The sequence below is a fragment of the Eptesicus fuscus genome, chromosome 16, assembly GCF_027574615.1.
Source record: "Eptesicus fuscus isolate TK198812 chromosome 16, DD_ASM_mEF_20220401, whole genome shotgun sequence".
Lineage (NCBI taxonomy): Eukaryota > Metazoa > Chordata > Mammalia > Chiroptera > Vespertilionidae > Eptesicus > Eptesicus fuscus.
Genome location: NC_072488.1, coordinates 35,917,705 through 35,934,157, shown reverse-complemented (window position 1 = coordinate 35,934,157; position 16,453 = coordinate 35,917,705). Strand labels below are relative to the sequence as shown.

The window sequence follows — 16,453 nt, the reverse complement described above, 5'->3', positions numbered from 1 at the left end:
GTTCTGCTGAGCATTAGATATCTTCAGTGAACGGGCAGGGTCTGCTGGGAACTCAAGTGTAGTTGTGCAATTCAGATGTCAGCAAGGCCTTGCCTTCGAGCAGTTCCTACTCTAGAAAGGAAGTCCAGGCGAAAACCTTGCCATATCTCATGCAGGTACACACCAGGCCTGACTCATGCCCTGCCTGAGTGCCCCTGCAGGGCCAGCTCCTGCCCCTGCTTGCTCCTCTAGGAGGCAGGAGGGCTTGCTGAGTCGGGATGGGCGGAGAGCTTCCTCAAGAGGTTGAACCCGCCAGCAGCACTGGTACTGACAGAGCCACAAAACCACCCCTCAGCCTTTCCCCTTTTCTTCCCTGTGCTGTTGTTACTACATGGTAACCACTGTTAAGGGGATAGCCATCCTATCCCAAATGGACTCACTGCTGCTTCCTGCGAGGGCTAGGGCAGGAATGGCTGCCTCCAGGTTAGCCTCCCACTGTCCGAAGCCCTGAAGAGTCAGGTAACCTTCCAAGGAAACACAGTGAGTGGATGGCAGCACTGAGTCTCCTGGTCCCTTGTCACCTCTTTGCACGATGCTGGCTCTCTATTCTGCTATAACAACTTACCGCACATTCAGTGACTGAAAACAACACAGAAGAATTAAAACAACAAGATAAGCAATGAGATACCGCTGATAACAACAAATGTTGGTGAGGACATGGGGCAATAGAAACTTTCACTCACTGCTGGTAGGAATGCAACATGGAACAGCCACTTCGGAAAGCAGCTCGGCAGTTTCTGACAAAACCAAATGCACTCTTACCATTCCATCTAGCCATTGCGCTCCTTGGTGTTTATCCAAAGGAGCTGGAAGCGTATGCCCACACATGTTTATTCATAATTGCCTAAACTTGGAAGCAACCAAGATGTCCTTCATTAGGTGAATGGATACGTAAACTGTGGTACATTTAGTCCATGTATTCAGCACTAGAAAGAAGTTATTAAGCCAACACCACTTATTTTTTTTAAATATGTTTTTATTGATTTCAGAGAGGAAGCGAAAGGGAGAGAGAGACAGAAACATCAATGATGAGAGAAAATTATCCATCAGCTGCCTCCTGCACACCTCCCGCTGGGGATCAAGCATGCAATCAGGGCACGTGCCCTTGACTGGAATCAAACCTGAGTCCCTTCAGTCCGCAGGATCTATCCGCTGAGCCAAACCTGCTAGGGTGCCAACACCACTTATTAAAGAGACTGTTTTTACCCCATTGCATATCCCTGCCTCCTTTGTTGTAGATTAACTGACCTATAAGTAAGGATTTATTTCTAGGCTCTATTCTATTTTAATGATCTATACATCTAGAACCAACAAAGGAAAAAGAACCCTGGAATATTGACTTTATAATGCAGAGCAGTGTAGCAACTGTTTGCTTCAACCTGGCTTCAGGGCCCCTACCTTTGCTTACCTAAAGGGTCTGTTAAAATGTTTTCCAAAACAAAAGGTAGATCCTTCCCCACAATGAATTCTTCTCCCACTCTTGGAATGTGGAAATGCTGAGCTAGGGCAGTCTCCCCTTGGCTGAGCTGTACTGGGCAAGGAGACATTTTTTCTTCCTCCTGCTGAGGCAGTGAGGTAGTATCGCTCCCTGCCAGAGATGCAAGGTCCGTCTCTTCGCGGTGGGGTCAATAGTCTGCGTTGAGCAGTACAAGAGTTCTCTCCTCTAGCCTCCTGACTCCATTGTAAGTGAGGTTTCTGTTAATTAATTTTCAAACTGGATTTTCAGTGCTCCTCAAAATCTCATACTCCTTCCCTTCAGTCAGCCTGGCATTGGCATCTGGTCCTCCCTGCTCCCGCTCCCAGTCGGACCAGGCTGGGCAGAGCTGGCCAGGCCTTTTCAGGGTGCAGGCGCACCGGCCCCCAGGGCAAGAGACCCCAGCACCTGCCTCTGCCTTCCAGTGGCCGCAGTGCAGCAGGAGGGTGCTGTCCTTGCCTGGGCTGGGGTGGAAGGAGCTTAGCCCAGGAAGCTGGGATATGATACCAGAGAGACAGCCCATGGGGGCCTGGAAAGAGAGGAGGGGTGAGTGGAGCTGAGGACACGGTGCTTTGGATGGAGGGGCCCTCAGGGAATGTCTGATAAAATGGACGGATGAAAGGGTCCAGGCATCACATATCCAGGAAATGATGGAAAATCTGGGGGTGGAAAACGTGGATACTGGTTTCCAGGTTTAAAGACTGCCTCTTCCTCTTTTTCTCTATGACAATTCTGCTTCCTTGGGATTTCTGCATAGGGCAGCATTTTGGAGGCTTCCACCACTTTACACATATGGCTGTGTGTCTGTAGGGAGAGCTATTGGTGTTTCTCAACACTGACCCTTCTGGAGAATCTGGTGAAGAAGAGCATTGTAAGTCGGTGGCAGGGCTGCCCAGGTCTCTAAAGGGACCCCTGAGCTCAGAGCGAGGCTCCTGAGGGCAGAGGCCTTGATGGGGAGAATGGCCTCCGTGTTGTCTGGATCCAGCCCAGAGTCCCAGCGCTGTGCCTTCTTCCAACACCAGTGATGGCCCTGCCCCCACGCTGGCGGCTGGGGGTTGATTACCTTACTTTCTCCAGCCTGAGGCACCATCCACTGTAAGCTGCACCATTCTTCCATGTAAGCAAGGGAAAGGGGGCCAGAGAAGGAGACTGCACACAGATGCTGGGACACCGGAGAGACATCTTCCCAAAGAAGAGACTGGCTGGAAATGTGCATGTCCCAACCTTCGCACTGTGTGGAAGGAGGAAGAACAATTCTCCCCTGGGAATCTAACCACAGACCTGTCCTCACGCAGGTCTGAGGTCAGAATTCACAGGGTCCATGTGGTCTAGAGAAGTCAAACCAAAAAGTAACTTAAGGTGGCCTGGTTGGTAGTGCCCCAGAAGTGACCAGCAAGCATGCATCCTGTCCGGAGAACTCGGCGTCAACCCCACCAATTTAACACAGTCTGATTTCAGTGATGTGAAATGGGAAGAAATGTGTTCCTCAGAATGAATGAGATATGGGCATGAAATAGATATGCTTTTGGCTGTACCGGTGATCAGTTCACCTGGGTTTCCTGGAACGTCCCTGGGTTTAGCCCTAAAAGGCACTCTTCTAATGAAATCTCTTAGTCCTGGACAAAGGCAATCACTCTACATAGCCCAGTCCTCTTCTGGGGTCCTTATGTCTGGCCTGAGGGAGCCTTGTTTTATACTATATACTAGAGGCCTGGGGCACAAAATTCATGCATGGTGTGTGTGTGGGGTGTCCCTCAGCCCAGTCTGCAACCTCTCCAATCTGGAATCCCTCTCACAATCCAGGACTGCTGGCTCCTAACCACTCACCTGCCTGCCTGCCTGATTGCCCCTAACCGCTTCTGCCTGCTGGCCTGATCGCCCCCAACTGCCCTCCCCTGCCGGCCCTATGGCCCCCAACTGCCCTCCCCTGCCGGTCCGATCGCCCCCAACTGCCCTCCCCTGCAGGCCCAGTCACCCCAACTCCTCCACTGCAGGCCTGGTCGCCCACAACTGCCCTCCCTTGCCATCCTGGTAACCCCCAACTGCCCTTCCCTGCTGGCTTGGTCGCCCCCCAACTTCCCTCCCCTGCTGGCCTGATCACCCCCAACTGCCCTTCCCTGCTGGCCTGTTTGCCCAAACTGCCACCCCTCCTGGCCTGGTCGCCCCCAACTGCTCTCCCCTGCTGGCCTGATTGCCCCAAGTGCCCTTTCCTGCCAGCCACCTTTTATAGATATAGAATAAACTTGCTTAATTAGACCTGCTTTCTGATTTTGCTAAACCTTTTTCCAGCCCAGTGAAGCACCCCAACTTCTCTTTCAGGTAATTGTAATCAACAAAGCAGTAAATATCAACACAAAGCAATTATTGTAGATCACACAGGGAGAACAAAAGGTAAAATATTTAACTGTAGCAGTGTTTGACTATATTACGTGCAGTGGGAAAACCTGAAGTCATTTTCAAGTTCCAACATTTCTTACTTCTTTTTAGTCAGGTTGTTTCTAAACTTTCTAAATCTCCGTTTCTGGCTAGGGAAGGGGAAATAGGATTCCACTGAGTCTCCTATCTACCTACTCCAGGATTTCTGTGAGGATCAAATGAGATGAGGCACGTAAAAATGCTTCACAAACATTTGGTTAATGTGTAAAATGTTTGCACCTGGCTATAAAGCAAGTCATGTTCCTGGACTGAAGAAACTCCAAGGAGGCTAGTCGGTAGGGAGAGGAAGCCAGGCATTGCTATGTGACATCATTACCCTGCACCCACAGCAACCATTTCTGGGCTGGGCTAGGCTGGGCTGTGGGCTGCATTTTGCGCCATGGGGTCTTGGCAGCATTGGCTGCGATTTGGTGAGCTGTCACTCAGAGGTGGTGGCGGGGCCTGTGTCCCACCTGGAGGCAGCTGAGTGTTGGTTTGTCCGCGCCAGGTCCATGGTGCTGTTTATTTTTAAATGGCCAGTGCGTGTCATGGCAGCTCCTGCATTGAGTGTCTGCCCCCTGGTGGTCAGTGTGCATCATAGCTACCAATCAGATGGACACTTAGCCTTTTACATATACTACTAGAGGCCCGGTACATGAAATTCATACACGGGGGTGAGGGGGGTCCCCTCAGCCCAGCCTGCACCCTCTACAATCCAGGACATCCCTCTCACAATCTGGGACCACTGGCTCCTAACTTCTCACCTGCCTGCCTGCCTGATCATCCCTAACTGCCCCCCCTGCCGGTCTGATCATTCCCAACTACCCCCCCCCCCCCCGAGCTGGCCTGGTTGCCCCTAACTCCCCTCCCCACTGGCCTGGTCACCCCTTACTCCCCCCCCACCCCTGCCAGCCTGGTCACCCCTAACTGCCCCCCGCCCCCCCCCCCCCCCACCCCCCGTTGACCTGGTTGCCCCACGCGGTCTGCTTTTCATTTGTTTGGTCGCCCCTCACTGCCCCCCCTGCCAGCCTGGTTGCTCAACACAGCCCACTGTTCAGTCATTTGGTTGCCCCTCACTAACCCTCCTGCTGGCCTGGTTGCCCCCCGCAGCCTGTTGGGTCCTCCGTTCAGTTGTTTCAGTTCAATTTCCTTAAATTAACTTTTAAGTTTAATGTAATTACAAAAGATTACAGATTATAATTCTCATATTTTATTTTGGACGCAAGTTTTAACAAAAATGAATCTAAAATTTATCTGTAATAGCAAATGGATAAAAACCAAGAAATTTATCTGTAATAGCAAATGGATAAAAACCACAAGAAATTTTGAAAAACAGAAAGTAAAGGAGGGGAGCATTTGTGTTGTGCAATATTATAATATTTTAATTTTACAATAACAAATGGCTTTATACCTATGTACAAATTGACAAACAGATCTCTGTAAGGAAATAAAGAGCCCAAAAAGTGTATTTTAAAAAGGTGGAAATTCAAATCAGTAGGGAAAGGAAATTTTTTTTTTTTATAAAAGGGTTCTCAGAGAGTTGATTAACAATTTGAAAAAAATACTACAAAATAATGAATGTAAATGATATGGAATTTTTGGACTGGAACACAGATTCTTTGTCCACCAGAATTGAAGAATGAATCCAGACAGAAAGTGGTATAGCAAAGGTGGAGATTTACTGAAGAACAAGTACAGACTCCCACATGGGGAGAGGGAAAGAGTCCCATAGAATGGACTCCCACTTGGGGAGGGGGAAAGGGTCCCACTGGGTTCCTTCCCCTATGGCTTATAAAGGCTGCAGATCCTGGTGCCTTGACATCCCCTCTGATTGGTCACTATTCCCTTACACTGATTACTATAGTAATTCCTGGGCTCAAAGGTTGAACCTCACTTGTGATGTTCCCCCCCCTGCCTGTCCCCCCCCCCCCCAACTTCCTTATTGTTTTCCTATTCCCTTTGGGCTTTCTCTCTCTTCTTCTGAATGAAGGGCTTCCTTCTCTTTATTTTGTGAATATAGACCTTTTGCTGTTCCCAGTTTCCTCAGTCTGTGGAAATATACTTGTTGCAGCTTTCCAGCTCCCCTATTCTATGGAAATATACCTTCTGCTGCTCTGCAGCCATGCTTTCCTCCATGGTCCCCTTAATTTCCTTCTAATATTTCCTAAACCTGTCCTATTTTACCCCCAAAATTCATGTTTCATAAATATGACATTATAAGATAGCTAGAGAAAGGTAAATATATGAATTTCAGATAGAAAATAATTTTTGTCTATTATATTGGAAAAGATTGATGGTATTGACTCTAAAAATTTAATAGCTTGGGTATGTAAAAAGATAGTCAAAATTACTTTTTTCAAAACTCCATGCAGGTCCATATTAGCCTTACAAACCTGACCAAACTAGCTTAGTGTGTATAGCCCTTGTCCTGGGACATTTGTAGAACGTTATCAGCAGCACTTGTTTAAAACTGCAACTTCCTGGGACAGCAATAACAATTGGAAAAGATAATTTAAAAAATTAAAGCTGAAAAACTTAGCCTGGCTGGGGTGGCTCAGTGGTTGAATGACTGGTTTGATTCCAGTCAGGGCACATGCCAAGGCTGTGGACATGGGGTGTGTAGGAGGCACCCAATCAATATTTCTTTCTCATTGAAGCTTCTATCTCTCTATCCCTCTCTCTTCCCCTCTCTCTAAAATAAAATCATATTTTTTAAAAAGCTGAATAACTTAAAAGTAAAAACTGGAGAATGAGAAGCTCCAGCATCTTCCTGGGAATCTAGATGGTCACATGCATGTGTGCTACTCAGGAAAGACCAGAGACGGTCCTAACCTTTCACCTCTGGCTGACCTTGTAGCTCTGCAGAAGCAGTACTAGTAAGTAAAGGCTAACAAGAGCTGTTAAGTGCCTGAGGGTTGAAGATGTGCCTCAACAGGCACACAAAGCCTCTCCACAATAGCTGGTGGACTTACTACTTCCAGGCATTTGAGCAATCTTTCTCCAGTCACTAGTTGACCACTTAGCTAACCAAGCTGAGGATCCAGTGACCACACACAACAAGGAATACAGGCTTTACAGAATTTGTTCATAAAATTCACTAAACAAATAGCAACAAAAAAACCTAGCAGTGACAATACACTCTGAGTGATGAAATCTGATTTTCAAAGATGCCATATCGTATTATTTAAAATGTTCAGTTTCCACAAAAATTTATGAGAGCTAAATGTAAGAGCTAAAACTATTGTTAAAAAAAATAGGCTTAAATATAGGATTAAGCAATGATTTCTTTTATTTTTTGGGGGGAGTCTGGGGGGAGAACCAAATGCTTTAATAAGAAGCCCCACAAACATGGGAGCCAAGGAGCAGGGGAGGAAAGTGACCCAGGAAAAAGTCCAGTCTATGACGTTTCAGTCAGGTGGGGGCTGGGGGGTGGGCCCACAGCGAGGGCGGCCCCTCCTCTTGACCTCCAGGGGGCGCCACACAGTCTTCCCAGCTCAGCAGGCATTTTGGGCAACAGGGTTCCGAAGACCACGGTGCTGCTGGATACAATAAAGATTTATTAAATTAAAAGAAAAGAAAACAAAGCAACTAGCAAGATAATATGAATAACATAAATCTGTTATAATAAAAATAATTTTAAAAATGATGTTTGCAGAGCATTGAAAGAAATGTTTGAACATGTGGGCACCAAACTGTTAACAGTGGTTGCTTCTAGAGAATGGAATTACCCCAGCTTTTCCCTTCCTGCTTTATAGATATCTACAGCATTTACAGTTTTATAACAGTACACATTGTTTTGGTAACTAATAAAACTTGACATAAAATTAAAAAACACAAACCCTCCTGATGTGAGTCCCGAGCAGAGGCCGCCTCCGCGGTGCGCACCCTCCCTCGTCGGCTGGACCCAGTCCTCTCACCTGCACACGCAGCGGGTGTCCTGGCCCCGCTCTCCCCGGCTGCTTGGGTCCAGCCTCTGGCTCGTCTCCAGCACCACGCGCCCGGCCTTCCTGGAGCTCCGCACCTTCGAGCTGACTGTGGCCCTTGCCTTGTCGGTTCTCAATTTTAAAAATTACATTGGATTGACTTTGTTCCTTTTAGAACGCCTCTTTCTGGTGGGTACCCCACAGCACATGAATTTGAGGAAGGCTCGGAGGGCCCTTCTAGCCAACCCCGGCCGGCCCTGGCTGTGGGCAGAGGGAGAGGCGGGGGTGCTGCCCTCAGGCTGCCCAGCTTGGCGGCAGCTTTCAGGGGCGGCTCCCTCTGGGGCTCCACCCCTGATGCTGCTGCTGCTGCTGCGGAGGCGGTGGCTGTGGGTCCAGGGGGAGCCCCCAGGGCCAAGCTGCAGGTCTGGGCTGGGGGGAGCTGTCCCGAACTCGATGGATTCCAGTGGGGGAAGGGTGGCCATGGATTCCAGGCTGGGTGGGGGCCCGGGCACGTTGAACCACAGGTAGTGTGGGAGGATGGAAGACTCTTCAGTCCCCCCATCAGATGGCTGAGACCCCTCTTCAGTCCCCCCATCAGATGGCTGAGACCGCTCTTCAGTCCCCCCATTAGATGGCTGAGACCACTCTTCAGCCCCCCCATCAGATGGCTGAGACCGCTCTTCAGCCCCCCCATCAGATGGCTGAGACCCCTCTTCAGCCCCCCCATCAGATGGCTGAGACCGCTCTTCAGCCCCCCCATCAGAGGGCTGAGACCCCTCTTCAGTCCCCCCATCAGAGGGCTGGGCCGCCTCGTAGCTTGAGGAAATGTCACTGCTGTCAGGGGAGCGGTAGGGTCTGACCTTGACCTTTCTCCCTGGCATCTTGGTCTCCATCTTCTTTAGGATCAGGTAGGTCCCCATGTCCCTGTCATATTTCCTCTCCCCTACAGACTGCTCTACCTGGTCTGGCTCGAAGCCGAGGCTCTGCATCAGTTCTAGGACCTGGGGGTCCAGGTCCCCCCCGGGCGGCTGGCTGTAGGGCCTCAGCTCCTCCTGGCCCCTGTTGAGCCAGGGGTGCCGCATGACCTCCTCCAGGGTCGGCCTCTGGCTGGGGTCGACGGTCAGGAGCCACCTGATGAATTGGCCGCCCTGCCTGGACATGCGGTGCGGGGCCTCGAACTGCCCGGCCAGGACCTGCGCCTTAATTTTCGCCAAGCTCTCCCCCTGGAACGGCACCGTCCCCGTCACGGTCTTGTACAGGGTCACCCCCAGGCTCCAGACATCCGCTTTCCGGCCATCGTACGGCTCCTGCCGCAGGACCTCCGGGGCCATGTAGTAGAAGGTGCCGCAGAAGGTGCTCAGTTTGGAGTCGTCGCTCACCCTCCGCCCGAAGCCGAAGTCGGCCAGCTTGACCGTGCCGTCCTCGTCCAGCAGGATGTTGTCCGGCTTCAGGTCCCTGTGGGCGTTGGGAGGAATGTGTGAGCACGTGGGCACCGCCCTGTGCACAGGGGCTGCTTCTAGAGAAGGGTCCCCCCGCTTTCCCTCCCCGCCTTAGAGCTCTGCAGCAGGTACAGTGTGACAGCAGCACAGGGTTTGGAGCCCATCAAACCTGTGGACGATGCCCCGCCGGTGGCAGTACTGCAGCGCCGACACCACCTGCCGGAACGCGGCGCGGGCCTGGCGCTCGCTCAGCGGGCCGTGGTTCTCCAGCCGCTGCCGCAGGTCCCCTTCCCTCAGGTGCTCCATCACCAAGAAGAGCATGTCTGGGGTGGTAACCACCTCAAACAACGCTGTTATGTTTGGATGTTGTAAGCTTTTAAGACAATAGATCTCTCGAGCATATCGAGAGAAGCCCTTCGGACTGATGGCTTTCACCACCACCTCCGTCCCAGACAGCACGTGCCAGGCCAAATACACCTTGGCACAGGCTCCCTGGCCAATCCTGGATTGGAGTACATAGTCTCCAATACAGAGACTATGGGTGTCAGAGGGGGCTGCAAAGTCATCACTCATTGTAACCAAAATAACAAACCAAAATAAATAACTAAAATAAAAAAGAAAAACAAAAAGAAAAATAACTCAAAAAATAAAACAAAATAAAAACAAAATTAAATTAAATAAAAGAAAATAACAAAAGAAAAAAACAAATAAAAATAAAATAAAATAAAAACAAAAATTAAATAAAAGAAAATAACAAAAGAAAAAAAAAATAAATAAAATGAAAAAAAAAAAAAATTAAATAAAAGAAAAATGAAAAAAAAAAAAGAAAACAAACAAAAATGAAATAAACGGCAAAACCTATCTAAGGAGTCCAAGTCCACAGGTCACCACAATCAGCTTCCTGGGCTATAACGGACAAAATCCTCGGCCCAGTCAGGGCCTTTTTATAGGAGTGGTTTGCAATTCCATCACAATGGCACCTTATGAGGTCAGAGCAAGAAATGGACCAATCCCGGCTGGGGAGTGGTTTGTGATTCCATCACAATGGCACCTTATGAGGTCAGAACAAGAAATGGACCAATCCTAGCTGGGGATAAACCATAGTGGTTTTCTCACTTTTTGGTCTCATGACCATTATACTCTGGAAAACACAAAAAGACACACACTTTTGTTTATTTGGGATATTATATTGGTATTTATTTTATTAGAAATATAAATCTATAAGATGTGTGTGTGTGCGCACGCACACACACACACACACACACACAGAAAAGTCTGACTTATTCTCATGCTCCAGTTCTCAGTTCAAATATCACCTGCTTAGTTCTAAGATCAGATATCCCTGATCCATCCATCCCTACCTACCTCACTCAGGACATCACGTTTGTCATCTTCATAGCACCGACCACAGTGGGGCTGATTCTTGTTTACTGTCTGTCTTTCCCATGAAGGAAGGGGCAGGACTGTAGTGTTCCCGGAGTCTAGCACAGTGAGTGGCAACAAAATAAGTGTTTAATAAATGTTTGTTCACTGGATTAACAGAAGAGTTTGTGGTAACAAAATATGACCAACTATTAATCAAAGTGATTCTAAAAAACAGTCATGTTCTGTCCTCACTCAGCTTTGGGGGCAGATAGGATAGGACCAAGGAGTGCTCAAGTCTGGGTTTCCAGGTCTGTGGTTGCTCAGTCAGACTGAGGAAAAGCCAGCTGGCAGGAGCCTCGCTGTAAAGATTCAAGAAGATGATTCGTCCTTCCACTGGTACTTGCTAAGGACGAAATAAATTTGGACCTGCAGTAAGGCTGCAAGGTATGTTTACATGTTGAATATCCATTTCCAGATTACACAAAAGACTTCTCTGGATGAAAGAATGTCTACAGAGGTACAAAGGGTGGGGTAGTATGTTGGGGCAAATTCCACCCTTTATGGAGGCAGAGAGGGAGCAGGCAGCCTTGAGGACACTTTGGGGGAGCGTCTGGCATATTCTATTTCAAACTAATCTTCTAAGAAAAATTCCTACTTTCAGTACATCGAGTGTTTTAATCACATGTATGTTATTCTAGTAATCATTTTCCTTTAACACTTCCTAAAGTCTCAGCCTTGTGTAAAGTGAATCTTTAGAGGGATTAGCCTGTGAGCTTCTCCCTCTAAAACACTTTCATTTGTTCATTTTTACCTTCCTGCTGTGATACTCAGCTCCTAAACATGATATCTTTGCTGCTGAGCTGATTGGGACCCAAATGGGGGACATTTCATCAATTCTAGACAGATGTTTACAAGTTACAATCAGAGATTACAAGCAATGATTTCTTAAATATGACACCAAAAGCACAAACAAGAGTAAAACATAGATAATTTGGACTTCATCAAAATTAAGAACTTTTGAGCTTAAAGGACACCTCAGTTTGTTGAGCATTGTCCTGTGCATCAAAAGGTTGCAAGCTTGATTTCCAGTCAGGGCACATATCTGGATTGAGGGTTTGATTCCTGGTTGGTACATGTATGAAGGCAACTGATCAATCTCTCTCTCTCTCTCTCTCTCTCTCTCTCTTCTCTCTCTCTCTCTCTCTCTCTCTTTCTCTTCCTTTCTCTTGTTCTCTAAGCATGTCCTCAGGTGAGGATTAAAAAATAAAACAAACATTTGCCAAAATAAAATCCCCCTTAAAAAAAAAAAAAGTGAGAAGACATTCCACAAAATGAAGAGTGATTACTAATTTGTACAAAATTTCCTTTGACGTTGATAAATTGTTCTGAAATGAGATGGTAATGATTGATGTACAACATGTGATTATATTAAAAACCACTGAATTCAAATATTTTAGGAAAAATTGTTGGAATAAATTTTATTTCATTATATAGGCATATTTTGGAGAAATTGTGAGTTCAGTTCCAGACCACTGCAATAAAACTAGTATTGCAATAGAGCAAGTTGTAATCTGTTTGCTGGTGGATGGTCTTGCCTTTAATTTGTAAAACATGCAACATCTGAGAAGTGCAATAAAGTGAAGTGCAATAAAACATTGTATCCCTATAGTCGTATCTCCCATTTTACCTAATCACCTGTTCAGTTTCTCTTTTTACTGTTTCTTCATTGTTATTATCTAAGACAGTATAAAAATATTCAAAAAGAATTTTCCAGTAGTTAATACAATATAGATGGTCACCCACTTAGAATGGTTTGACTTAACGATTTTTTGACTTTACAATGGGCCCAAAATGAAATTACTCAGTAGAGACTGTCCTTAGAATTTTGATCTTTCATGCTAGTGTATGGGGTACGATATTCTCTTGTGATGCTGGGCAGGGACTATGACCTGCAGCTCCAAGTTAGTGGTGGCCATCTTGTGATGATGTGGGGCGGCCATCTTGTGATGATGTGAGGGTGTCATGCAAGGGCGCGAGGGCCACCTAGGCTTTTATTAGTATAGATTCCTGCCTACGGATAGGCTGATTGCACCAGGCTGGGGACACCTGACTCAGGGGCTTTCTGCCCATAGGCCAGCCAGCATCTAGGACTGAAGGCCTCACTTGGGAAAATAAGAGAATTTGGAAATTTGGGAATCTGAAGAACTGAGGACATGCTCTAAGAACACTAGTCCTGGCCTGGCTTTTCAGGTTCTCTTGGGTTCATGTGCATTGAAAGAATTTAAATAAACACCCCCTTTTATTTATTTACATTTTGGGGAGGTGGAGAAGTTAACCTCAGTACTTCTTGGGCCCTTCTGGCTAAAAGGCCTCTGGCTGAGGCAGGGAGACTGTCCTGCGAGGCATTGTAGAGGCTACAAGCCCATCCTAGGTGCTGCCGAGAGGGGATCCGTAAGGCCTGTCGGCGGTCTGTGTGCCCAGGAGCAAGAGCTCCCAGGCTCTGCCCATCCATGAAGCAGAAGTAACATGTAATTAGCAGGATGACATAAATTATTCCCTAAACTAAGGCCTAGAAAATAGTTTAACTATCTCAGTTTTATTTGTGTACTCAATAAATGTACTTGGAGTTGTGTTTGTTTCTAATCTCCTTTTCACAGTTTCCTTTTTTTCCTCCTCTCCTCCCACATCGGTCAACTTCTTGAGGGAGGAATTACATCTTCTTTCTCATGTTTGCCCCTCACATAGGAGTCCATTCTCCTGCGAGCTCCTGCAAGGGACGGGGAGCAGGTCTCTGTGTGTGGCTCCCACTGAGCACGATCATGGCACCCAAGACATTCTTAATGAGCGAGTGTTAAACTGAGGTGAGTGTAGACTCAACAACAAATGCCTGAGCTGTGGATGGAGTTCTTCATCTATACAACCGGTACTTAATGAACTCCTATTTTATGTCATCAGTTGGCTCAAATTAAACTCTTATAAAAATGTTGGATGTTGTCTGCGTACACAGGGGGGTCCTGGCAGGGATCTGTGATCTCTGGAATTTGTGGAGAGCTTTCTAGAAACCGTGAGGCTTGAGGCTTCTCTATGAGGCCTCTACTCCTAGACACAGAAGCCTGAGGCAGCTTTTCTGTGGGAGGTGAAAGGACTCCAAGCCATGACAGGTTCTATCTTTAATTCACAGCTGTGCTGCCAAAGCCCAGGGGGTGACTGGTCTAAGATCACCCAGAGTGTGGCCAGGACTCAGCCTTTGTCTGTGGGGCCCTCCAGCCCGCCTCACTATGGAGCATCCTCAGTGCATACCTGGGACACAGAAGCCAAGGCCTGCACCGGCCTTCACCCACCGAGCCAAGCAGCTGGACTGTCAGACTCGGGGATGGGCATAAAAGCAGGTATCTGGCAAATTCATGATCAGTCCTGGGTACTCTGGGCCCAGGGATGGACTGTTAGACAGAAAGACCAACCCCTCATGTTAACCCAGGAGTCTGTGCTTCTAAGGTGATCATACAAACTAAATCGTGTGGGTTGTGGGGTGAAGGAGCGCAGGCCTGGGGATGGGAGAGCTGGGGCCTGAGTCCCAGCTCTATTCTTCTGAGCAGTGTGATCTGCGACGTATCACCTCTCTCCTCTGACCAGCTGTTAAAGGAATCCTGGTCTCAGCCTGTGTGGGTAGAGTACCATAAGACATCTGGCACACGGCAGGGCCTGATAGGAGGGGACAACATTTTTCCTGCTGATGGACTGTGTCTGCGCAGCAGGTCTCATTGGACAGAGGACGAAATTGGCAAATTGTCCACCTTCTTTCACCGAATGCCCACCCCACACCTCCCTTATGAGGTGGCGATTTCTATCTCCACAAAAAATCAGCTGGGGCTCTGGCTGGTTTGGCTCAGTGGATAGAGTGTCGGCCTGCGGACTGAAAGGTCCCAGGTTTGATTCCAGTCAGAGGCCTGTCCCTTGGTTGCGGGCACATCCCCAGTAGGACGTGTGCAGGAGGCAGCTGATCGATGTTTCTCTCTCATCGATGTTTCTAACTCTCTATCTCTCTCCCTTCCTCTCTGTAAAAAAATCAATAAAATATATATTTTTTAAAATCTTTATTTAAAAAAAAAATCAGTTGGGGATGAGCAGTCAGTGAGTGCCTACATGGCAGAGCTTCAATTCAGAACCCCAACTGTGGTGGTCTGAGGCTGCTGAGTCCAAGCAAGCTCCGTGGTGTTGGGAGGGGTCTAGAGAAGTGAAAAATCTATGCGCTCTCCTTTCTAAATGGGCTGACAAGGAAAGCAACTAGGAGGCTCCCTGGTGCTTGAGAGGACTGAGGAGGGTTGGATGGGGAGTGCAGAAGGTGCCAGCTGGAGTCCTAGCTAGAGCCCCTCCCCGTATCTCCTAAGCGGGCTATGGCAGGGTTACCCAAGGCTTCCGCTGACTTCTCTGGCTGCCAGTCAAAAAGGCTTCCTTCCAGTCACTTCCACCCCAGACACTCTGACCCACGTTGCCTGCCGGGTGGGAGAGGGGGTTCTGTCATGGATGCCCCACGCTTGATTCAGGGAGGTGAATGATATCCACTTACGTTTTCCTTGGCTTCTTAACCACCATCACCATTGCTGAGTCTGCCTGAGCATCCCTGCTTCCCCACCACGGCCAGGAGTGGACCAGGGGCCAGGGGCAGGAGCTCAGATCCAAAGGCTAGAGGGAGTCTGAAAAATATGTGCAGGAATGAATTCTGAGCAAGCCTGTTTTTTTTCTCTCTCTCTTCTAATTTCTTTATTAAATACCTTGTCAACAACTTTTTAAATTGACCTGTTTTCACTGCAACCAATGAAACCATCCAGTAAACACTCCCACCTGGCCCGCAGGTCTACAGGTGGTCAGTGTTAACTGTTTGTGGGTCACCTTTCACAGCTTTGTCTAGACCAGTGGTCGGCAAACGCATTAGCCAACAGAGCCAAATACCTACAGTACAACGATTGAAATTTCTTTTGAGAGACAAATTTTTTAAACTTAAACTTCTTCTAATGCAACTTCTTCAGAATAGACTCGCCCAGGCCGTGGTATTTTGTGGAAGAGCCTCACTCAAGGGGCCAAAGAGCCGCATGTGGCTCGCGAGCCGCAGTTTGCCGACCATGGGTCTAGACTCATTATTAGGGACTGAATTGTGTCCTCCCCAAACTCAAATGTTGAAATCCTAACCCCCAGTGGGACTGTATTTGGAACAAATAAAGGTTAACTGAGGTCATAAGCACGGAGCCTTATAGGAAAGAGGCCATATGAGGACCCAGCGAGAAGCCGTGGTCACAGTCAGAGCGGCCTCACCAGGAACTCCCTGACGGTATCTTCATGTTAGACTTTCAGCCTCCAGAACTGTGAGAAAATGCATTCCTGACGGTTAAGCCACCCAGTCTGTGGTATTTTGTCAAGCAGCTCTAGGTAACGCCTACACAGAGATCCATGCACAAGGAGGAGAGGGTGTTTTATTTGTTTATTTGAACAAAAATGGGATCATGCTAAGCGCACATTACTCCCAGATTAGCTGTTCTCATTAACATTACATAATGGCCACTTGGCTCCTTGCTCACACCCCACACTCAATTCTGCTAGGACATCCTGCAGGCCCGCCCATCAAAACCTGTCTGGACTCTGACCACTTTCCCCACCTTGGTGTTAGCTCCATTCTCTCTATCTCTCTCACAGCAGCAGCCTCTTCACGCTTCTCTGCTTCCACCCTGGCCCCCAGTCTGTTCTCATAGCAGCCAGAAGGATCATTTGAAAACCTAAGTCAACTCATGCTGCTCCTCAGCTCA

At 47.9% G+C, this 16,453-nt stretch overlaps 1 protein-coding gene and 1 long non-coding RNA gene across 2 annotated transcripts; one reads left to right on the top strand and one right to left on the bottom strand.

Moving 5' to 3' along the window:
• Positions 1 to 8,643: 8,643 nt before the first annotated feature.
• Positions 8,644 to 9,863, bottom strand: LOC129151921 (serine/threonine-protein kinase MARK2-like). Its single transcript, XM_054728531.1, has 3 exons — positions 9,460 to 9,863; positions 8,712 to 9,306; positions 8,644 to 8,667 (listed from the first exon to the last, which is right to left on the bottom strand). The coding sequence occupies exons 1-3, from the start codon at positions 9,861 to 9,863 to the stop codon at positions 8,644 to 8,646; spliced, it is 1,023 nt and encodes a 340-aa protein (XP_054584506.1).
• A 1,210-nt stretch (positions 9,864 to 11,073) lies between these two features.
• Positions 11,074 to 14,037, top strand: LOC129151901 (uncharacterized). The gene is made up of 3 exons (XR_008558619.1): positions 11,074 to 11,099; positions 13,401 to 13,516; positions 13,837 to 14,037. It is a non-coding gene; the product is annotated as an uncharacterized LOC129151901 (long non-coding RNA).
• The last annotated feature ends 2,416 nt before the right edge of the window (positions 14,038 to 16,453 follow it).

Excerpts from the sequence above, each read along its gene's own strand:
- LOC129151921 (XM_054728531.1), bottom strand. The coding sequence starts at position 9,863 with ATGAGTGATGACTTTGCAGCCCCCTCTGACACCCATAGTCTCTGTATT. Across the intron at positions 9,307-9,459 it reads CGGCGGGGCATCGTCCACAG|GGACCTGAAGCCGGACAACA; the intron begins GTTTGATGGGCT and ends CAACGCCCACAG. Across the intron at positions 8,668-8,711 it reads TGCCAGGGAGAAAGGTCAAG|CTACGAGGCGGCCCAGCCCT; the intron begins GTCAGACCCTAC and ends CATTTCCTCAAG.